Genomic DNA, 23,919 nt, shown 5'->3' on the forward strand with positions numbered 1-23,919 from the left:
TACACCCGCTGTGCCCATTATGAGGGGTTCCCACCATCCCTGTGCTGAGTTCCCCGGTCTGTACACCCGCTGTGCCCATTATGAGGGGTTCTCACCATCCCTGTGCTGAGTTCCCGGGTCTGTACATCCGCTGTGCCCATTATGAGGGGTTCTCACCATCCCTGTGCTGAGTTCCCGGGTCTGTACACCTGCTGTGCCCATTATGAGGGGTTCTCACCATCCCTGTGCTAAGTACACAGATGGTCTCCAAATACAACCTGGGGGCTGGATGCAGCCATTTGCTTTTCTTGTTTATTTGGCCTTTAGCATACTATTTCTTCTACTGACTCCAACAATGGGGCACAATTATTTCCAATGACACCAATGATGGGCATTATTTCCCCCACTGACACCAATGATGGGATACTATTCCTTCCATTGACACCAATGATGGGACACTATTCCTCCCACTGACCCCAAACACCGGGCGCTATTCCTTCCATTGACACCAATGATGGGGCACTATTCATCCCACTGATACCAATGATGGGGCACTATACTTACCACTGACACCTACAATGGGGCACAATTCCTCCCAATGACATTAATGATGGGGCATTGTTTGCTCCCACTTATGCCAGGACATTTTCTACTCCCACTAGCTACAGTCCAGCCCCCCTAAAGTCTTAAGGACTGTGAACTGGACCTCTGTTTAGAAAGTTTGGAACTCTCTTTTCTCTACAGCATGCTGGCAAGGGACAGCCAATCCTTGCTGGGCATTCCTAGGCTGTATTTGCATGCAGACCACCCAAGGTAACGCCCTCATGTTGAGCCTCAATGATCGTAAAAGAACTGCAACCCAATGAATAAAAGGGGTGGACCAGGAGTGGACCCTAGTTCTAGAAATCTTGAACTCCAAATGTTCCTAATTGGCTTGGGTACAATATGAGCATACTACTAGATTTGGGGTTGTATGTGGTGGAGGCACAGATACCTACCTTGAATAAGTGCACAGTTGAAGTTACTGCACCACCTTCCTGTGCTGTGCAGATAGAACTCATTAAGTTCTTCCTGAATTTGCATGACGGTAAAAACTTCATAACCCGGGAACACCACCTCCTCTTCATGCGGATACTCTGAGAACCTGTCTACGGGGACCCCAGAGCAGCCCAGCACAGTAAAGAACGAGGTGTTCCCTGCCTGGAAGGCTTCAGACTGACTGGAAGACGTATGGAGAAAGTGACCAAACTTGACCCTGGTGGTTCCACTGGGCAACCAGTACAGAAGGTCTTCATAGCCTTGATACGTAATTTGGGGTTTCCCCTCGCAGTCTTTGTATAAGAGCTGCAGAGCCACCGTCAGATAATAGTGCAGGAATTTAAAGTGGAAATCATCCATATAAGCTCTGTACGATTTCCCCGCGGACTTCACCGCCTCGTTAAACCTTGTTCGAATAAAACCCGTGTAGGCCACTATAGCGACTGCATGGAGGTCAATGAAACCTTCAGGGAGATGAAGGTCATCCGAATCCTTCGTTTTCTGATCCCATATCCTCTCCGCTTCATTCCAGGCTCTCCGGAAATCCTTGTTGGCAGACATTTCAGCCTTGAAAATGCTTTGTGTTTTAATCTGGTCCTCCATGGCTTGGCGGCAGCCCAAGTATTGGTCATCGAAAGCTTTTTCTGCAAGGCCTAACTCTTCAAGGACTTCTTCCTTTTGATGAGCAAAAAAGCATTTTAGCAATTATATCTCTCTGAGTCCTCCAACAAATGCAGCATTGTCTCTTTTCAATGGTTATGGCTAGGGGTTAAGCTTTACAGAGTAGGTGAAGGGTTCAGGTTAAAATTTAGAGTTTAGGTTAATAGGAATGAAGGGTTAGGCTTAGGTTGGGGGTTTTAGTTAGGTTTATGTTTTAGAGTATGTTAGGGTTTGGTATTAGGGGTCGGTTGAATTGGGTTTGTGTTATGAGGTATAGGTGGTTATGGTGAGTAACATTGGCTATGCTTGTGTTGGGTTGCAGGTTGGAGCCTAGGGCCTATGTAGGGCTAGCTATAAAGTAATGTTTGACAGGTGTGACAGAGCGAGACGTTGTCACTGTGACAATGGAGGAGAATCTGAGGCAGCATTCACATTGAGAACTAATGTGAGGTACCGGACTATAGTTTATGAGCGGAGAAAGCTGAGTTTTTGGTTTTCTCTGCATTCTGTAGTTCTGGATCGGAACCTTCAATTCTGTGTCTGGATTTTACCTGTCTGAGTACACAGGTGTGCAGGGTAATTATACACTCAGGTTTGAGGATAGCTTAGGGCTCCCAGTTTGGAGACCTCTCCCAGTTTAGGAGGCAGAAGGTCTCACCCAAGGGCCAGAGGTGCCCCAGCCAGGAGCCAAGAGACAGGAGGTCCAACTCAGGGGTCAGAGGTGCCCCAGTCAGGAGTCAAAAGCCGGGAGGTCTCACCCAGGGGTTAGAGATGCCCCAGCCAGGATTCAAGAGACAGGAGGTCTCACCCAGTGGTCAGAAGTGACCCAACTAGCAGTCAGGAGTTCTCACCAAGGGGTCAGAAATGCCCTAGCCAGGAGACAGGAGGTCTCACCCGGGGGTCAGAAGTGCCCCAGCAGGAGACAGGAGGTTTCACCCATGGGTCAGAGGTGCCCCAGCAAGCAGCGCAGAGACAGGTTTCTCCCAGGGGTCGGTTTTGGGGTTTGGTCGGTCGGTGTTGGGTTTGTCAGTTTTGGGTTATGTTGGGTTTTTTGGGTTTGGTTTGGTCTGGATGGTTTTGGTCTGGGTTGGGTTTGTCGGTTTTGGTTTGGGTTTGGTTTGGTTGGTTTTGGGTTGGGTTTGGTCTTGTTAGATTATATGTTAAGGTTTTATGGGATGTGTAGAGTTATATTTAGGTATTTAAAAAATAAAGATTAGGATTGAGGAGATGAAAGATTAGGTGTTGGGTTTATTTTCTGGGATTCCAATCAAATTGTGGTTTAGAGTAAAGGTTGAGGTTACCTTGAGGGTCAGGGTTTGGAGGTTATGTAGGGCTAGTGTTATGAATAATAGATAACAGTTTGCACTGATATTTAGGATTTAGAATAGGATTTAAAAGGATTAGACAAAGGTTTCGGGTTAGGGGTTGATTTGAGATCTGGAGTTGGTGTAACGACTGTGCCAAAGCAAACCACACACCAGTTTTTTTAGGAGGACAATAATGTCCATACCAGTGCTATGCCAAGTCTGAAAGATTTGAGAGACTCAGAGAGCACAATCCCTTTAAGAAGGTGAGAAAAACAAATAGCCCAGACATCCCATAATACATACCTCTGCCTTCACCTTCAGGATGAACAGGCAGAAGATGGTTATAATTCTCCCGAGATGACTCATCCTGGTTGGTGCAATGATGATCTATCAGGAGAAACACATGAAGTGGTCATTTTAGGGCTGTTGATGGTGGAATGTGTTTCTTTGTTCCTCCAATTTGCAGCAAACATTGACAGAGGAACATTCTGATTACTGCACATAGCCAATCATCAATGGTCCTTCATTAGGGGTCTGTGTATAAAAATTTTTGCTGGATGAATGTCACAAGCGTTCACCCAGCCCCCTCGAATTCTGAACATATTTTGCTTATGCTGATTTCCTATGATCATCAACTCCATCTAATGGCCATAATGTAGTATTTGCCTGATTGAGATATTTCAGGAAAATATGTATATTATGACCACTAGATGGAGCTGACAATCATAGGAAGTCAACATAAGCAAAATATGGGCAGAATTCAAAGCTTGTGACATTCACCCAACCCTAATGAAGAACTGCTGATAATTGGCCATGTGCAGTGTGACGAACCTTTGTCCTCAACAGGACTATGTCCGCCATCAATGCTTCCTTTGTCCAGAACCAGCACTATCCAAGACCCTTTAGCCCATCCAGTCACTAGTCGTAACACAGTTTAGGGTGAAAAACAGCAAACTCCATTTATGCAAGCACATGTTACAACAGATATGCAACTCAGAGACACCCCCCCCCCACGCTTGGATTCAGGGCTGGGTAAACTGTCTTATCAGCAGGGGGAGCTATTGGAGGAATCCTTCCCCCCCCCCCCCCACAGAGATACACATCCCATAATATACCTTTCTTCTGAGGCAGACAGACACAATAGAACAATGGAATACAACCACACCCCAAACGATCCCAGCTAAGAGTCCAACAGCATGAGACAACACACAATATGTACATATATACAACATTCCAGTGTGGCTGTACAGCGAGTCCGACAAGCACAGATCATAGTGGGTTTCTCGGTCACCCTGCGCCTCTAGTGGACACAGGGAGATTTACACAAAGGAGGGGCCGGGGGAGCTGAGCACAGAGTCTCCAGAGCTCTCCAAGGTAAGCTGAGTTCCACAAACCCCCCACCCAAAGTAGCTCCTATCACACATCTCCCCTTTCGGTAGTAGACTAACACAGGAGGAGACCCCAGACGGGATGAATCCAAAGTTAGTCTGTAGTTCCAATCCCCCAATACCGGTATCCACACAGTACCCCAAATAAATTGTCCCAAACAAAGCATTACTCACCCAGCCAACCTCTGCCTCTCTCAGAGAACACGCCCGCCACTGGGGAGAGGCCTGGACTGGCCCTTCTCCCTGGAGTCCTTTCTGCCGCTGGAGAGAAGATGGAGTGACTGGGCTCACTCTGTCATGCTGTTGGGGATCTGGGCTGACTGCCCACCATCCCTGGGGTATACAAGTGGAGACTGAAGTCCCATCCACTTTTGTTAGGTGAAAATCACCCAGTGGCTGACATCCTCCTGTCTCAGTGCCGCACCAATTTTTGGGGTTGTGTTAGTGGAGACTGAAGTCCCATCCACTACCACAGGAACTCCCTCCTCTGTTATCTGAGGGAAGAGGCCAGCAGCATTCTGCCCTGTTGCCAGCCCTTCTGCTGGGTTGCTGTGAGTGGAGACTGCAGTGCTATTCACCGATATCAGCTCAAGCTGCAGTTGTGTGTAGAGGCCAGTAGCATTCTGCCCTGTTAGCACTTCAGCTGAGGACCCCACATCATCCACTCCAGCTATCTGTTGGGGAGTGACCGTTACCTTCTCACAATGGGCCCCTGGAACTGCAGCAGGTGGGGGGCAAAGGTCTTGGACCCTCTGTCCGGTGGCCAGCACTTCAGCTGGCGGAGTCTCTTGTATCTCCAGATACTACTGTTGGTGCTGGGCAGAGCTCAGTGAAGTTTGGCCCCGATATCAGCTCTTCTGCTGGAGGCTCACCAGGTTGTTCTTCCTCAGCAGAACAGTCTATCAAATCCCCAATCTCAATAACTGGTGTCTAGGGATAGAGATTCACCATCTCCTGTCCGTAGAACGAAGAAGAAGTTACTGGTGCTGGGCAGAGCTTAGTTATGTCTGGCCCTGATGCCAGCTCTCCTGCTGGATTGGTGGCATCATTCTGGGGTGCCTTCTGCTGCTGGGAAGGGAAGCCGGCTGCTCCATCTCCCTTACTCTCATCTGGCTGCTGGGATGACAAGTCTCTGGTGCTGTCTCCCAGGTGCACGGATCTTTGCTGGAGAGGAAAGATCGCTTCCTCCACTCTGGCCAACTGTTGGGAAGAGAGGACGAACACCTCCTCTCCCTTCTCCCCCTGGATCTTAATCTGCTACTGGGAAGTAGGGATGAGCCGAACACCCCCCCGGTTAGGTTCGCACCAGAACCTGCGAACGCACCGAAAGTTTGCGCAAACTTTAGAACCCCATTGACGTCTATGGGACTCAAATTTTGAAATCAAAAGTGCTCATTTTAAAGGCTAATATGCAAGTTATTGTCCTAAAAAGGGTTTGGGGACCCGGGTCCTACCCCAGGGGACATGTATCAATGCAAAAAAAAGTTTTAAAAATGTCCGTTTTTTCGGGAGCAGTGATTTTAATGATGCTTAAAGTGAAAAAAAAGTGAAATATTCCTTTAAATTTCGTAGCTGGGGGGTGTCTATAGTATGCCTGTAAAGTGACGCGTGTTTCCCGTGTTTAGAACAGTCCCTGCACCAAATGTCATTTTTAAAGGAAAAAATCTCATTTAAAACTGCTTGCAGGTTTAATGTAATGTCGGGTCCTGGCAATATGGATGAAAATCAGTGAGACAAACGGCATGGGTACCCCCCAGTCCATTACCAGGCCCTTTGGGTCTTGTATGGATATTAAGGGGAACCCCGCACCCAAATTAAAATAAGGAAAGGTGTGGGGCCACCAGGCCCTATATACTCTGAACAGCAGTATACAGGCGGTGCAAACAAGACAGGGACTGTAGGTTTGTTGTTAAGTAGAATCTGTTTGTAATTTTGAACGGGTACATTTTTAACGTGTTTAGCTCCAGCCAAAAAATCTATTTTAAGCTTTTTGGAAAACATAGGGAAGGGTTATCACCCCTGTGACATTTGTTTTGCTGTCTTTCCTCCTCTTCAGAAGATTTCACCTCACTTTCTGTCCCAATGACAAATCTTTTTTGAAAATTTGGGTTTTTTGTGGAACAAGGATTGGAAAGCATCAGTGTAAAGGAGAAATTGTTTTCCCATATTAACTCTTACAGGAGAGAATTTCCCTTCCTAGGGGTAGATTTCATCTCACTTCCTGTTGTCTCCTTCCGTTTGCAAGTAGGAGTCGTTTGTAAGTTAGATGTTTGAAAGTAGGGTCCTGCCCTATATACTCAGCAGAAATATGGGCCTTAGGTGTTGTTGTGGCCACAACACTGTAAGCCCTCACAGGGCCCTGCTGTGAAATATTAGATCAAGAATTGTAATTACATGCCCCTGTTGAACAGGGGCAGAAAAATTGGGACTTAGGCACTGGTGCTGGTGCGACAACACTGTAAGTCCCCACAGATACTCTAGTTGGAATGCAGGAACGAGCCCTGCTGCAAAATATTGCATCAAAAATTGTAATTGAATGAATGATTTGTAAAGCGCTGCAAATGCGAACTGAATCGCCTCAGGGCGCTAAATGTGTTTAGTGTTGCACAGCTTCTTAGAAGAGGAAGGTTTTGAGTTTTTTCCTGAAGGCCAGATGGTTTTCTTCCATGCGGATGTGAGTCAGAAGCGTATTCCATAGCCGAGGTCCCTGGACTGCGAATCTGCCTTCTCCCCTTGCTTTGTAGCGGTATTTGGGAATGAGGAGGAGGTTTTGGTTGGATGATCGCAGATTGCGATTCGATGAGTAATGTTTTATTTTCTCTCTGAGGTATTGAGGGGCGTTTCCTTGTATGCATTTGTGGGTGAGGCAGAGCGTCTTGAATGTCATCCGATTCTTTACCGTTAGCCAATGTAGGCTCCTCAGGGATGGGGAGATGGACTCCTAGGGTTTTTAATTACACACCCCTGTTAAACAGGGGCTGAAAAATTGGGGCTTAGCCACTGGTGGCGGCGTCCAGAACCAAAAATGTTCTTACAAGCTATCAGCATGATGATTGAGGAGGAAGAGGATAGTCACTCAGCAAAACAGGACAGTCACTCAGCATCAGCATAGGCAGTCTTGAAGGGATCTCACATTAAAACAAAAAAATCAATCAGTTATATCAGCATCAGGTGCTTGGTAGCTGGTGATCCAAGACTGATTAATTTTTATGAAGGTCAGCCGATCGACCGATTCGGTGGACATAGACATGGGTTCGACTCGAACTCGAAGCTCATCCCTACTTGGAAGTGACCATCTCCTTCTCACCCTGGGCCTCCGCAACCGCCACAGGTGTAGGGCAGAGGTCTTGGACCCTCTGTCCAGTTGTCAGCGCTTCAGCTGCAGAAGTTTCTTGTAACTCCACCAATGCTGCTGCAGAAAATCCCATGTCTCTGTCAGTATTGTGGGAGAAAGGCCAACTGCCTCTTCTCTCAGGAATGCTGAAGCTGCTGTTGGTGTTGGGCAGAGGTTAGCAGAGCTCTTCCCTGTTGTCAGCGCTTCAGCTTTGGAGACGGCAATCTCCGGAGTTTCCACTGCCGATTCTCTGGCATGCTGCTGAACTTGTTCTAGCAGTTTCCTGTATGCCCTTTCCAGATGCTGTTCCTTCCTCAGCAAATAATCCAGATCAGGTTTGAGCTCTGAAACCCCTGCAAGACCGAGCATAGACTCTCTATATTCTCTCAGGTCCTCAAGGTCAGGTTCCCCTTCATCGCCAAACACAAAATGATCTGTAAGGCTCTCCCACAGCAATCCAGGGCCTCCAAAGTCATATCCCTCCGGAGAGCATTCTGTTGTCTCCCCTAAATATCCCTCCTCTGCGTGCCATTGCAGAGCCCGATAACGATTGTTCAGCTCTATCTCCTGCTGGACCAACCTGTCCAACTCAGTCACCCATTGCTCCTGGGGCATCCCAGGAATGCCATCCGCAATGCCCGTTGGTCACTGGCCCGTTGCTCTTGGGTTGGAAAGCACTTGCCCTGTTTTATACCAGCGAGACGGAGGGCTGCAATCCAGAGCTCCACCCGAATTTGCTGCCTGAGCTCCAGGTATTCATCCTCTGACACAGTCCTGGGGATTGCTGAAAGGAAGATCCGCAGCAGCCCCGGGAACTCTGATGCCAGGTCCATATCTCCGCTGGGGTGACTGAAGTCTGCTATCCTGATCTTAGACCCAGGTGGAGGTTTGGAAGTCTTCACCTCCAGGAAGCACGATCCCACCACTGCCAACCAGTTGTGATGAACCCCTATCCTCAACAGGACTATGTCCGCCATAAATGCTTCCTCTGTCCAGAACCAGCGCTATCCAAGACCCTTTAGCCCACCCAGTCACCAGCCGTAACTCAGTGTAGGGTGAAAATAGCAGACTCTCCTTTATTCAAGCACATGTTACAACAGATATACCGAGACACTCCCACCACCCCACCCCCACACTTGGATTCAAGGCGGGGTGAACTGTCCAATAACAAGTACATATTTGGGGGGCACACCCTACAATGCGTTTAAATTCAAGATGGTGCTGCTATAAGACCTACAAACAGTGCAAAATATTTTACAGCGCACACATACAAGAATGACATTTCCTGCAGGGCTCGTTAAAAACTCCTGAACATATTCAGAAAATACGGAGGTTTGGTCACACTATATGGTCATATAGTGCTAAGCCCACTTACTGCTACAAAGTACCCCGAATTAGTGGGTCCTACACTAGTAATAGAATGGAAGATCCTCTGTAGGTCTTATAGCAGCACCATCTTGAATTTAAACGCATTGTATGGTGTGCCCCCCAAATATGTTCTTGTATATTGTAATAGGCCCTGACCAGGTTTTTTTGGGCTGGAGCACCCCTCCCCCTCCTCATTACCTCTTATTTAGTGTCCACCAGTGATTAGGATGTATCCCCTTCAGTTCTCCCACATAGAGGAGTTCGGCTCCCATGGTTGAGACAAAGGATCTTCCATTCTATTACTAGTGTAGGACCCACTAATTCGGGGTACTTTGTCGCAGTAAGTGGGCTTAGCACTATATGACCATATAGTGTGACCAAACCCCCGTATTTTCTGAATATGTTCAGGTGTTTTTAACGAGCCCTGCAGGAAATGTCATTCTTGTATGTGTGCGCTGTAATGTGTGCGCTGTAATGTGTGCGCTGTAATGTGTGCGCTGTAAAATGTTTTGTACCTTCCAATAACAAGACACACAGGTCAGGTGTATTCAAACTTCTCATCAGTAAAAAGTCTTATCAGCAGAGGGAGCTGTTGGAGGAATCCCCCCTCCCTCCACAGAGACCCCTAGCCTGACCTCCTGCACTGACCCCCAGTCTGACCTCCCGCATTGACCCCCCAGCCTGACCTCCCGCACTGACCCCCTGCCTGACCTTCCACACTGACCCCCAGTCTGACCTCCCGCATTGACCCCCCAGCCTGACCTCCCGCACTGACCCCCAGCCTGACCTCCCACACTGACCCCCAGCCTGACCTCCCACACTGACCCCCAGCCTGACCTTCCACACTGACCCCCAGCCTGACCTCCTGCACTGACCCCCAGCCTGACCTTCCACACTGACCCCCAGCCTGACCTCCTGCACTGAACCCCAGCCTGACCTCCCACACTGACCCCCAGCCTGACCACCTGCACTGACCCCTAGCCTGACCTCCCTCACTGACCCCCTGCCTGACCTCCCGCACTGACCCCCAGCCTGACCTCCCACACTGACCCCCAGCCTGACCTCCCACACTGACCCCCAGCCTGACTTCCCGCACTGACCCCCAGCCTGACCTCCCGCACTGACCCCTAGCATGACCTCCCACACTGACCCCCAGCCTGACCTCCCGCACTGACCCCCAGCCTGACCTCCCACACTGACCCCCAGCCTGACCTCCCACACTGACCCCCAGCCTGACCTCCCACACTGACCCCCAGCCTGACCTCCTGCACTGACCCCCAGCCTGACCTCCCACACTGACCCCTAGCCTGACCTCCCACACTGACCCCCAGCCTGACCTCCCACACTGACCCCTAGCCTGACCTCCCACACTGACCCCCAGCCTGACCTCCCACACTGACCCCCAGCCTGACCTCCCACACTGACCCCCAGCCTGACCTCCCACACTGACCCCCAGCCTGACCTCCCACACTGACCCCTAGCCTGACCTTCCACACTGACCCCCAGCCTGACCTCCCGCACTGACCCCCAGCCTGACCTCCCACACTGACCCCCAGCCTGACCTCCCACACTGACCCCCAGCCTGACCTTCCACACTGACCCCCAGCCTGACCTCCCACACTGACCCCCAGACTGACCTCCCGCACTGACCCCCTGCCTGACCTTCCACACTGACCCCCAGCCTGACCTCCCACACTGACCCCCAGCCTGACCTCCCGCACTGACCCCCAGCCTGACCTCCCGCACTGACCCCCTGCCTGACCTCCCGCACTGACCCCCTGCCTGACCTCCTGCACTGAACCCCAGCCTGACCTCCCACACTGACCCCCAGCCTGACCTCCCGCACTGACCCCCAGCCTGACCTCCCGCACTGACCCCCAGCCTGACCTCCCGCACTGACCCCCTGCCTGACCTCCTGCACTGAACCCCAGCCTGACCTCCCACACTGACCCCCAGCCTGACCACCTGCACTGACCCCTAGCCTGACCTCCCTCACTGACCCCCTGCCTGACCTCCCACACTGACCCCCAGCCTGACTTCCCGCACTGACCCCCAGCCTGACCTCCCGCACTGACCCCTAGCATGACCTCCCACACTGACCCCCAGCCTGACCTCCCACACTGACCCCCAGCCTGACCTCCCACACTGACCCCCAGTCTGACCTCCCTCACTGACCCCCAGCCTGACCACCCACACTGACCCCTAGCCTGACCTCCCTCACTGATCCCCTGCCTGACCTCCCACACTGACCCCCAGCCTGACGTCCCGCACTGACCCCTAGCCTGACCTCCCGCACTGACCCCTATCCTGACCTCCTGCACTGACCCCCAGTCTGACCTCCCTCACTGACCCCCAGCCTGACCACCCACACTGACCCCTAGCCTGACCTCCCTCACTGATCCCCTGCCTGACCTCCCACACTGACCCCCAGCCTGACGTCCCGCACTGACCCCTAGCCTGACCTCCCGCACTGACCCCCAGCCTGACCTCCCGCACTGACCCCCAGCCTGACCTCCCGCACTGACCCCTAGCATGACCTCCCACACTGACCCCCAGCCTGACCTCCCGCACTGACCCCCAGCCTGACCTCCCACACTGACCCCCAGCCTGACCTCCCGCACTGACCCCCAGCCTGACCTCCTGCACTGACCCCCAGCCTGACCTCCCTCACTGACCCCCAGCCTGAACTCCTGCACTGACCCCCAGCCTGACCTCCCGCACTGACCCCCAGCCTGACCTCCTGCACTGACCCCTAGCATGACCTCCCACACTGACCCCCAGCCTGACCTCCTGCACTGACCCCCAGCCTGACCTTCCACACTGACCCCCAGCCTGACCTCCCTCACTGACCCCCTGCCTGACCACCCACACTGACGCCCAGCCTGACATCCCGCACTGACGCCCAGCCTGACCTCCCGCACTGACGCCCAGCCTGACCTCCCTCACTGACCCCCTGCCTGACCACCCACACTGACCCCCAGCCTGACCTCCCGCACTGATGCCCAGCCTGACCTCCCGCACTGACCCCCAGCCTGACCTCCCGCACTGACCTCTAGCCTGACCTCCTGCACTGACCCCTAGCATGACCTCCCTCACTGACCCCCAGCCTGACCTCCTGCACTGACCCCTAGCCTGACCTCCCGCACTGACCCCCAGCCTGACCTCCCTCATTGACCCCTAGCCTGACCTCCCGCTCTGACCCCCAGTCTGACCTCCCGCACTGATCCTAAGCCTGACCTCCCACACTGACCCCCAGCCTGATGTCCCGCACTGACCCCTAGCCTGACCTCCCGCACTGACCCCCAGCCTGACCTCCCGCACTGACGCCCAGCCTGACCTCCAGCACTGACGCCCAGCCTGACCTCCCGCACTGACCCCCAGCCTGACCTCCCGCACTGACCTCTAGCCTGACCTCCCTCACTGACCCCTAGCCTGACCTCCTGCACTGATCCCCAGCCTTAACCTCCCGCACTGACCCCCAGCCTGACCTCCTGCACTGACCCCCAGCCTGACCTCCCGCACTGACCCCTAGCCTGACCTCCTGCACTGATCCCCAGCCTTAACCTCCCGCACTGACCCCCAGCCTTAACCTCCCGCACTGACCCCCAGCCTGACCTTCCTCACTGACCCCCAGCCTGACCTCCCGCACTGAACCCCAGCCTGACCTCCCTCACGGACCCCCAGCCCGACCTATCGCACTGACCCCCAGCCTGACCTCCCACACTGACCCCCAGCCCGACCTATCACACTGACCCCTAGCCTGACCTCCCACACTGACCCCCAGCCTGACCTCCCTCACTGACCCCCAGCCTGACCACCCGCACTGACCCCTAGCCTGACCTCCCTCACTGACCCCCTGCCTGACCTCCCACACTGACCCCCAGCCTGACGTCCCGCACTGACCCCTAGCCTGACCTCCCGCACTGACCCCCAGCCTGACCTCCTGCACTGACCCCTAGCCTGACCTCCTGCACTGACCCCTAGCCTGACCTCCTGTACTGAACCCCAGCCTGACCTCCCGCACTGACCCCCAGCCTGACCTCCCGCACTGACCCCCAGCCTGACCTCCCGCACTGACCCCTAGCATGACCTCCCACACTGACCCCCAGCCTGACCTCCCGCACTGACCCCCAGTCTGACCTCCTGCACTGACCCCCAGCCTGACGTCCCTCACTGACCCCCAGCCTGACCACCCGCACTGACCCCTAGCCTGACCTCCCTCACTGACCCCCTGCCTGACCTCCCACACTGACCCCCAGCCCGACGTCCCGCACTGACCCCTAGCCTGACCTCCCGCACTGACCCCCAGCCTGACCTCCTGCACTGACGCCCAGCCTGACCTCCCGCACTGACCCCTAGCCTGACCTCCCGCACGGACCCCCAGCCTGACCACCCGCACTGACGCCCAGCCTGACCTCCCGCACTGACGCCCAGCCTGACCTCCCGCACTGACGCCCAGCCTGACCTCCCGCACTGACCCCCAGCCTGACCTCCTGCACTGACCTCTAGCATGACCTCCCTCACTGACCCCCAGCCTGACCTCCTGCACTGACCCCTAGCCTGACCTCCCGCACTGACCCCCAGCCTGACCTCCCTCATTGACCCCTAGCCTGACCTCCCGCTCTGACCCCCAGTCTGACCTCCCGCACTGATCCTAAGCCTGACCTCCCACACTGACCCCCAGCCTGATGTCCCGCACTGACCCCTAGCCTGACCTCCCGCACTGACCCCCTGCCTGACTTCCCACACTGACCCCCAGCCTGATGTCCCGCACTGACCCCTAGCCTGACCTCCCGCACTGACCCCCAGCCTGACCTCCCGCACTGACCCCCAGCCTGACCTCCCGCACTGACCCCCAGCCTGACCTCCCGCACTGACGCCCAGCCTGACCTCCCGCACTGACGCCCAGCCTGACCTCCGGCACTGATGCCCAGCCTGACCTCCCGCACTGACCCCCAGCCTGACCTCCCGCACTGACCTCTAGCCTGACCTCCCTCACTGACCCCTAGCCTGACCTCCTGCACTGATCCCCAGCCTTAACCTCCTGCACTGACCCCCAGCCTGACCTCCCGCACTGACCCCCAGCCTGACCTCCCGCACTGACCCCTAGCCTGACCTCCCGCACTGACCCCCAGCCTGACCTCCCGCACTGACCCCTAGCCTGACCTCCTGCACTGATCCCCAGCCTTAACCTCCCGCACTGACCCCCAGCCTTAACCTCCCGCACTGACCCCCAGCCTGACCTCCCTCACTGACCCCCAGCCTGACCTTCCTCACTGACCCCCAGCCTGACCTCCCGCACTGAACCCCAGCCTGACCTCCCTCACTGACCCCCAGCCCGACCTATCGCACTGACCCCCAGCCTGACCTCCCACACTGACCCCCAGCCCGACCTCCCACACTGACCCCCAGCCCGACCTATCACACTGACCCCTAGCCTGACCTCCCACACTGACCCCCAGCCTGACCTCCCACACTGACCCCCAGCCTGACCTCCCACACTGACCCCCAGCCTGACCTCCCGCACTGACCCCCAGCCTGACCTCCCGCACTGACCCCCAGCCTGACCTCCCGCACTGACCCCCAGCCTGACCTCCCTCACTGACCCCCAGCCTGACCTCCCACACTGACCCCCAGCCTGACCTCCCGCACTGACCCCCAGCCTGACCTCCCACACTGACCCCCAGCCTGACCTCCCGCACTGACCCCTAGCCTGACCTCCCGCACTGACCCCCAGCCTGACCTCCCGCACTGACCCCCAGCCTGACCTCCCGCACTGACCCCCAGCCTGACCTCCCGCACTGACCCCCAGCCTGACCTCCCACACTGACCCCCAGCCTGACCTCCCACACTGACCCCCAGCCTGACCTCCTGCACTGACCCCCAGCCTGACCTCCCGCACTGACCCCCAGCCCGACCTCCTGCACTGACGCCCAGCCTGACCTGTCTTCATAAAGAGAATCTGTCACCTGCCGAATGTTATCAAACGGGGGGCTTGTTAGCACCTTGTGATAGCAATACAGTTAAATAGAAAAAATGTAAAAAAAATAAAATAAACTTTAATAAAATAAATAATAAAACATAAAAGCACCCACCCCCCTCCAACCACCCGTGTGCATGCATGTCCATAAAAACACAGTTTCACGGTTACACAGGGGAGCCCAGAGAGCAGATGGGAAGGGGCACACAGGGGGGGCCCAGAGAGCAGATGGGAAGGGGTACACAGGGGGGCCCGGAGAGCAGATGGGAAGGGGTACACATGGGGGCCCAGAGAGCAGATGGGAAGGGGCACACAGGGGGGGCCCGGAGAGCAGATGGGAAGGGGTACACAGGGGGGCCCGGAGAGCAGATGGGAAGGGGTACACAGGGGGGCCCAGAGAGCAGATGGGAAGGGGTACACAGGGGGGGCCCGGAGAGCAGATGGATAGGGGCACACAGGGGGGGCCCGGAGAGCAGATGGGAAGGGGCACACGGGGGGGCCCGGAGAGCAGATGGGAAGGGGCACACAGGGGGGCCCAGAGAGCAGATGGGAAGGGGCACACAGGGGAGGCCCGGAGAACAGATGGGAAGGGGTATACAGGGGGGCCCGGAGAGCAGATGGGAAGGGGCACACAGGGGGGCCCGGAGAGCAGATGGGAAGGGGCACACAGGGGGGCCCAGAGAGCAGATGGGAAGGGGCACACAGGGGGGCCCAGAGAGCAGATGGGAAGGGGCACACAGGGGGGGCCCGGAGAGCAGATGGGAAGGGGTACACAGGGGGGGCCCAGAAAGCAGATGGATAGGGGCACACAGGGGGGGCCCGGAGAGCAGATGGGAAGGGGCACACAGGGGGGCCCAGAGAGCAGATGGGAAGGGGCACACAGGGGGGCCCAGAGAGCAGATGGGAAGGGGCACACAGGGGGGCCCGGAGAGCAGATGGGAAGGGGCACACAGGGGAGGCCCGGAGAGCAGATGGGAAGGGGCACACAGGGGAGGCCCGGAGAGCAGATGGGAAGGGGCACACAGGGGGGCCCAGAGAGCAGATGGGAAAGGGCACACAGGGGGGGCCCGGAGAGCAGATGGGAAGGGGCACACAGGGGGGCCCAGAGAGCAGATGGGAAGGGGCACACAGGGGAGGCCCGGAGAACAGATGGGAAGGGGTACACAGGGGGGCCCAGAGAGCAGATGGGAAGGGGTACACAGTGGGGCCCATAGAGCAGATGGGAAGAGGCACACAGGGGGGCCCGGAGAGCAGATGGGAAGGGGTACACAGGGGGGGGTCGGAGAGCAGATGGGAAGGTGCACACAGGGGGGGCCCAGAGAGAAGATGTGAAGGGGTACACAGGGGGGCCCAGAGAGCAGATGGGAAGGGGTACACAGGGGGGCCCGGAGAGCAGATGGGAAGGGGCACACAGGGGGGCCTGGAGAGCAGATGGGAAGGGACACAGGGGGGGCCCGGAAAACAGATGGGAAGGGGTACACAAGGGGGGCCCGGAGAGCAGATGGGAAGGGGCACACAGGGGGGCCCCAGAGAGCAGATGGGAAGGGGCACACAGGGGGGCCCGGAGAGCAGATGGGAAGGGGTACACAGGGGGGGCCCGGAGAGCAGATGGGAAGGGGCACACAGGGGGGCCTGAAGAGCAGATGGGAAGGGGCACATGGGGAGGCCTGGAGAGCAGATGGGAAGGGGCACACAGGGGGGCCCAGAGAGCAGATGGGAAGGGGTACATGGGGGGGCCCAGAGAGCAGATGGGAAGGGGCACATGGGGGGGCCCGGAGATCGAATGGGAAGGAGTACACAAGGGGGGCCCAGAGAGCAGATGCGAAGGGGCAGGGATACACGGGGGGGCAGAAAGCAGATGGGAAGGGGCACACAGGGGGCCTGGAGAGCAGATGGAAGGGGCACATGTGCTAGGACTAAGCCCCCTGCAGTGCAGCCGGAGGGATAAAGAGGAGGTGAAGCCAGCAGGGCTGCAGGAGGGAGGCAGGAGAGGATCAGACTAGCTGGAGTCACCTTGTCTACCCCAGAGCTTCTTCTGCAGGTCCTGTAGTGTGGGGCATGTCCCCCGGGGGTCAGGACAGAGTCTAAGTGAGAAGACTAGCTGGAGTCACCTTGTCTACTCCTGACCCTCTTCTATAGGTTCTGTAGCGTGGGGCACGTGCCTCGGGGGGTCAGGACAGAGTCTCTTAAATGTGGCAAGTTCATGAAAAATCCTTTCAAGGCAAGAGTCTAATAGGCAGTAAATCCACAAGGCTGCGAGTAGTCCATGATCTGGTGATAATTCACGAAGGCAACACAAAGGCAATAAAGTTCATGAGAGTCTACAGGCTCCATACCCCCTCCCCCTCCCCCGGGGAACCCTGACTGGGCTCCCATCACCCCCCTCCCTTCCCCAAGGTGGTAATTACTATGGCAGAGTAATAGCTACATTTTGGAAGTATTTCCTCCAAGCAACACCTGGGGCACTTAGTGAGCCCTATTCATATGGTATGATCTGCAGGGGGTGGTGACCTTGCTAAAAAGAGCGGGAAAATGTTGACCATTCCTGCTCAGTTACCCTCAGCTAAGGGACGCATCAACAGTGCATCATCAAGACATTGTAACAATTTGCACTTGGACGACATGTTTGGTTTACGAACCGGAACACAGAGAGAAAAAAAAAACATTTGAACCTTCAGAACCCTTTTGGAGGCACCTGCTTACAGGCAGGCAGGTCAGAGGGATTGTACAACTTGGCGCCAACATCTACCCAACCGCTCTCCTAACACTCGTAGGGGTAATAACCAGAATCCAAAATCCAACAGAATGTTATTTAGCCTCCGGACTAGTAGTGAGACCACCCTGGATCAGCTCACACCTGCAGATATGTCCCATCATGCATCCCATCCCCAACAACACTTATTCACCCCCCCGGGAAAAAGACAAATACCCCAGGTGGGGAACAAGGTGTGGCCAGTGCTTAACCCCCTGTATACTGCCACAGACCTTCTACTGCAACCCACTTATCCTATGAAACCTATGCCGAAGGTACACTCCAAATCTCTCAGAACCACCTAAATCACCAAGGTAAATCCATTGGCTGACCTCAGTGTCCTCTATATCTAATATTGGTATATAGACGATTATTCCTTTCATTAATTAGTCATCAATATACCATCAGTGTTATGGAATGGAAAGTTCTACCTTGTCTTCTTTCTCCTCAATTGGGTGTTTCTCCTCTGTGAACAATGTATAGAACAGAACGACTCTGCAGCTGCCACAAGACTATATTTGGCATATCCCCAAGGACAAAGGCCTCTTTGCATATTTTAAATGTTACTTCTTTTTTTACTTTGCAGGAAATATTATACAACTCCAGATCAGCAACACCATCCCCACATAGATGTCATGCCTAAACTCTTCTCACTACCAGATTCTCCCCATTATTACTGGTGCTCACCTACTCATCTTATGGTGCCTGCATACTTCCAGAACCAACACCACTTACCAAAGCCAGCAGCCTGACAACAATGATCTTTTTGGACACAACCCTCACATAGAAGTCCCGACTAATGCCTCACACTGCCAGATTATTCCACCGGTCAGCCTTCTCCCTATGGTATTGGTACTCCCCAACCCATATGGTGGCTAACCAAAGAAAAGAGTGGTGTTCTAGTTCTGGTATAGGAGGACCTGTAAAGGGGGCCACTCAGGGGGCCACTCAGAACGCAGGTTGGACCCCCAACAACCATCTACATCAGACATTCTCAACCAGAAGGCTGTGGATCCCTAGGGTTCCTCCAGAATTTGCTAGGGGTTCCTTGAGCTCACCAACCCATTTAATGGCTGACCGCAGAAAGGAGTGGTGACCGGACTCAGCCTCCTATGTTCTGGTATAGGTGGATGTTGAAAGGAAGCACTCAGGATGCATTTCTGAGCTCAACATCCATCTACATCAGCCATTTTCAACCAGGAGGCTGTGGATCCCTAGGGTTCCTCCAGAAGCTGCCAGAGGTTCCTTGAGTTGTGGCTGATGACCTCCCATGTTATGGTGACTGCATGGTTACTGGACCAACACCACTTACCAAAGCCAGCAGCCTGACCCCCAACAACCTATTTAGACACCATCCCCCGCATAGAGGTCCTACCTAACTCTTCTCACTGCAAGATTCTTCCACTAGTCTGCCGTCTTCCCCATGGTACTGGTACTCACCAACCCATGTGATGGCTGACCATAGAAAAGAGCAGTGACCAGGCTTGGTCTGCTATGTTCTGCTATAGGTGGATGTTTAAAGGGGGCACTCAGCACACAGGTCATACCCCCAACAATCGTATATATCAGATATTCTCACCCACGGTGCTGTAAAACCCTAAGGTTCCTTCAGAAGTTGCCAGAGGTTCCTTGAGCTGTGGCTGATGACCTCCCATGTTATGGTGACTGCATGGTTACTGGACCAACACCACTTACCAAAGCCAGCAGCCTGACCCCCAACAACCTATTTAGACACCATCCCCGCATAGAGGTCCTGCCTAACTCTTCTCACTGCAAGATTCTTCCACTAGTCAGCCGTCTTCCCCATGGTACTGGTACTCACCAACCCATGTGATGGCTGACCATAGAAAAGAGCAGTGACCAGGCTTGGTCTGCTATGTTCTGCTATAGGTGGATGTTTAAAGGGGGCACTCAGCACACAGGTCATACCCCCAACAATCGTATATATCAGATATTCTCACCCACGGTGCTGTAAAACCCTAAGGTTCCTCCAGAAGTTGCCAGAGGTTCCTTGAGCTGTGGCTGATGACCTCCCATCTTATGGTGCCTCCATAGTTCCAGGACCAACACCACTTACCAAAGCCAGTAGCCTGACAACAATGATCTTTTTGGACACAACCCTCACATACATTATATTCACAAAAGTATTGGGATGCCTGCCTTTACATGAGGGGTTCCACCCAAATTTTGAACATTATCTCTATGCATTCTCTTCCTTGCCTAGATGCTGACATGCTGTGTAAAAAAAATTTAAATTGCCGTAATTACCTTTTATTTTCTAATCTTCTTAGCACTTCCTGGTTTTCCTCTCGTGGGAGTAGGCGTGTTTCTAGCCTCTCCCAGACCTCCCACAGTCCCCTGGGGGCTAGTCTCAGGCTTCCCAGCATGCATTGTGCAACAGCGTCATCACAACATCTCGGTAAATGCTGGGAGCACAGCATTCACCACATCCAGGAAATACATGCTTGTGGGCTTCAAATGCCCACAATGAAGATGGAAACAGTGAATTTTATAAGTTATTCTTTACAACGAAATCGGACTTATTACACAGAACATGTGAGTAGATAATCATGAGAAGAAAAGTTTTTTTTTTTTTAAATTCCTTTATTTTGTACAGAAGGCATAGATACATAGTCCAGAATACGACAGGTCATACATTTTCATACATTGACACGTTTTGAGTCATATAACTTGAATCCGTAAACCAAAATCAGGTTATCCACCAAACAGGTGTGGTACTATAAGTATGTTCTAGCCAAACATATGACTTTTCCTTATATGGTAAATCAAGGTTGCCTACAACTGGGCCTCCTTGCATAAACCTTAAACTGAAATTAAACAATTTTGATATGAAATGCAATGTTTAAACCATTGAAGGCAGGTATGTTTTATGCTATACAGGTATATATTTCCTGCTCACTATGAATAATATCTTCTCATTTAATTCATTAACGCCGTCTCCACGGCTGCTTGGTGAGCTGGTCAATACAGAAGAACCTATAGTGAAAGAAAGAATAGAAATAGGAGGGAAAGCGGGGTAGAAGAAAGACCAGGAAGGCTTGGAGGGAAGGAGGGGAAGAGGGCAAGAAAGAGGAGGTTGGAAGGGAATGGCTGCGACACCGCCCCCCCATCGGCCCCGTCTGCCAGACCCCATAGGGGTGTGTACAGGTATTTGTTTTGATAGGATCTACGTGGTTTTCATCTCAGGTAGACGGGGATTGTGCTTGAGCCAATTCCTGTAGATATGTGTTAGTACCAACAAAATATCTCCAGGGTCTCCATTTGTCATTAAATTGTTCCTCCTTGTTTTGTATAGTTGCAGTAAGTTCCTCCATACGCAGGATACAGTTTACTTTTGAATACCAAAGGACCCTGGTTGGTGGAAGGGGATCTCGCCATAGCGCTGGAATACATGCTCTCGCTGCATTCAGAAGTTGCATGGTCAGTGTTTTCTTGTACTTTCGGATCGGTCTTGTGGTTAGGTGTAGAAGGCATGCAGCTGGGTTATCTTTGAGTTCGACCGAGGTCAAACTTTGAATAGTCGAAGTCACCTCCACCCAGAAGGGTCTCAGGACCGGACACGACCAAAAAATGTGTAAAATACTTCCCACCTCCCTGTCACATCTCCAACACCTATCCGACAACGAAGGGTTCATTTTATGCAACATGTATGGGACTCTGTACCATCTGGTCAGGATTTTGTATCCCGATTCTTGATACTGGCTCGCAATCGAGGACTTGTGTGCCAAAACCAAGACCTTCTCCCTTTGTTGTGTGGAAAACTGAATCTCCAGGTCCCTTTCCCATTTCAGTAGGAACTCTGGGATCGTGTCCTCCCCTTGACTGGTGAGAAGACTGTATATAAATGAGAGTGTATGTCTTATAGGTTCCCCAGATTTACAAAGGGATTCCAGAGGAGTGTGACCACGAGGGACATAGGGGACCTTCTGAAAAGTCTTCAGAAAGTGTCTAAGCTGAAGAGTGCTGAGACTGTCTAACGGAGGTTCAATTAGTCTAGAGATAGTGGTGGCAGATGGGAACTCTCCCCGGGGCCAAATCTCACCTAGGGACTGCTTCTCAATAGTGATTAATTGTCTCAATCTACGACTCGTAAGTCCGGGAGTAAAATCCGGGTTACCTATGATAGGTGTCATGGGGGAGGGTAACGATGATAGGTCCGTGGTTCGGAATATTTTTCTCGTCACCAGGAGGATGGCTCCTATCAGCGGGTGGGTTCTAAAGTCCGCCGGAGGTGGGGACATGAGCCACGGGGCCGAGAGTAAGGGGATAGAGGAATCCTCAATTTCCATTCCCACCCATTGTTTGGAGTCCCTGTTGCAGTGCCAATCGGCGATCCTAGTCAGGTGAACAGCTTGGTAGTACTGGAAGACGTCCGGGAGCCCGATGCCCCCCTTCTCCTTAGGTCTGGTCAATGTTTGCATTTTTGTTCTGGGGGATTTATGAGACCAGATAAACTCCCTCACAGTAGACTGAATTTGCTTAAAGAAGGTCGTTGGTAATTTGATCGGTAATGTTTGGAGTATATATAAAATTCGGGGTAAGGCCGTCATTTTCAGGGCGTTACACCGCCCAAACCAGGTCAAGGTAAGTTTGTGCCACGTCTGGAGGTCTATCTTAAGTCTCTGAAGTAAGGGTAGGAAGTTACTGGTATATAGGTGTGCCAAGTCCGGAGTGATGTCCACCCCCAGGTAGCGGATAGATTTCTCCGCCCATCGGAAGGGGAAGGATTTGCTCATATTAGCTGCTTCCGTGGCTGGTATTGTGATATTCAACACTGCAGACTTGGCACAATTGACTTTGAAATTTGAAACTTCCCCATATAACTTCAGAGCTGACAAGATGTTGGGCAATGTGATCCGTGGGTTGGAGACGAAAAAAATCAGATCGTCGGCGAAGGCCGCGATTTTGTGGTGCCCAGAGGACTTTGTGATCCCGGTTATATTGGGATTCCCACGGACACTACACATGAACGGCTCAAGGGTCAGAATAAAAACTAGTGGAGACAGGGGACACCCCTGCCTCGTCCCGTTAGAGGTGTCAAAAAAGTCCTAACGCCACTCGTTCACCCGTACCGTCGCCGAGGGAGCCGAGTATAGAGACGATATCCAGCCTCTCATGTTTGGGCCAACACCAATATGTTCCAGAGTGGCCCGCATAAAATGCCAGGCCACTCTGTCAAAAGCCTTTTCCGCGTCTGTAGAGAGTAGCAGAAAAGGCTTCTTGACCGACCGCGCTTCATGTATAAGGTCGAGGACCCGAATGGTATTGTCTCTCGACTCCCTCAGCGGCACGAACCCTGCCTGGTCCAGGTGGATCAAATGTGGGATATGCGGTAGAATTCTGTTAGCAAGAATTTTGGAAAACAATTTAAGATCTACGTTTAGCAACGCAATTGGACGGTAATTACTGCAGTAGTTAGGATCTTTCCCTTCTTTTGGGATCAGGGATATATATGCCCGTAGGGAGTCTACCATGTTTGTACTGCCCTCTTTTAATGTGTTGTATGCTCTCAGAAAGTGTGGCGATAAGTTAGACCCAAATGTCTGGTAGTAGGTCAGGGTGAAGCCATCCGGCCCCGGCGCCTTTCTAGGCTTCGTTTGTGCCAAGGCTAGCAAGAGTTCTTCAGGTGTGATGTCCGCCTCCAAGGAGTCACCTACATCAGCTGGCAAAGTAGGCATACCCGAAGACCTGATGTATTCACCCGCTGCCACCTCCCTCTCCGTCAGAGACCCAACAGGTTCCCCCCTGCGTAAATTATATAATTGTTGATAGTAAGCAGCAAATTCGTTGGCTATATCCCTGGAGGTATGGACTTTTGACCCCTGTGAGGTCACTATAGAGGGAATGTAGGTGCGTTGTCTCGGGCCACGTAGAAGTCTGGCCAGCATGGTGCCTGGCTTATTGGAGAATTCGAACATGTACCTTCTGGCCCATGCCAGATTCTGTACTGTTTTTTGGTACAAAAGGTCTTTCAATTCACCCCTAGCCTTCAATAAGGCCTTGAGATGTGTTTCTGCTAAAGACTTCTTGTGTAGCAGCTCGAGAGCCCGCACCTGGGATATCAAAAGATCAATCTGTTTGGTTCTTTCCCT

At 53.3% G+C, this 23,919-nt stretch overlaps 1 protein-coding gene across 2 annotated transcripts in view; it reads right to left on the minus strand.

The window, feature by feature from the left end:
- Positions 1-20,177, minus strand: part of LOC141126618 (T-cell ecto-ADP-ribosyltransferase 1-like) — a 35,777-nt gene extending 15,600 nt beyond the window's left edge. The window contains exons 1-3 of one of the 2 annotated variants that reach the window (XM_073612535.1): positions 20,075-20,177; positions 3,288-3,371; positions 978-1,692 (exon numbers count right to left, since the gene is read on the minus strand). In XM_073612535.1, coding sequence (XP_073468636.1) covers positions 978-1,692; positions 3,288-3,350 — 778 coding nt within the window. In that variant the 5' untranslated portion in view covers positions 3,351-3,371; positions 20,075-20,177. Of the gene's footprint in view, positions 1-977; positions 1,693-3,287; positions 3,372-18,237; positions 18,338-20,074 lie in introns of those variants that run through there. The other variant, XM_073612536.1, reaches the window with a different exon arrangement.
- Between the last annotated feature and the right edge of the window lie 3,742 nt (positions 20,178-23,919).

This window comes from Aquarana catesbeiana, linkage group LG02, assembly GCF_042186555.1.
Source record: "Aquarana catesbeiana isolate 2022-GZ linkage group LG02, ASM4218655v1, whole genome shotgun sequence".
Lineage (NCBI taxonomy): Eukaryota > Metazoa > Chordata > Amphibia > Anura > Ranidae > Aquarana > Aquarana catesbeiana.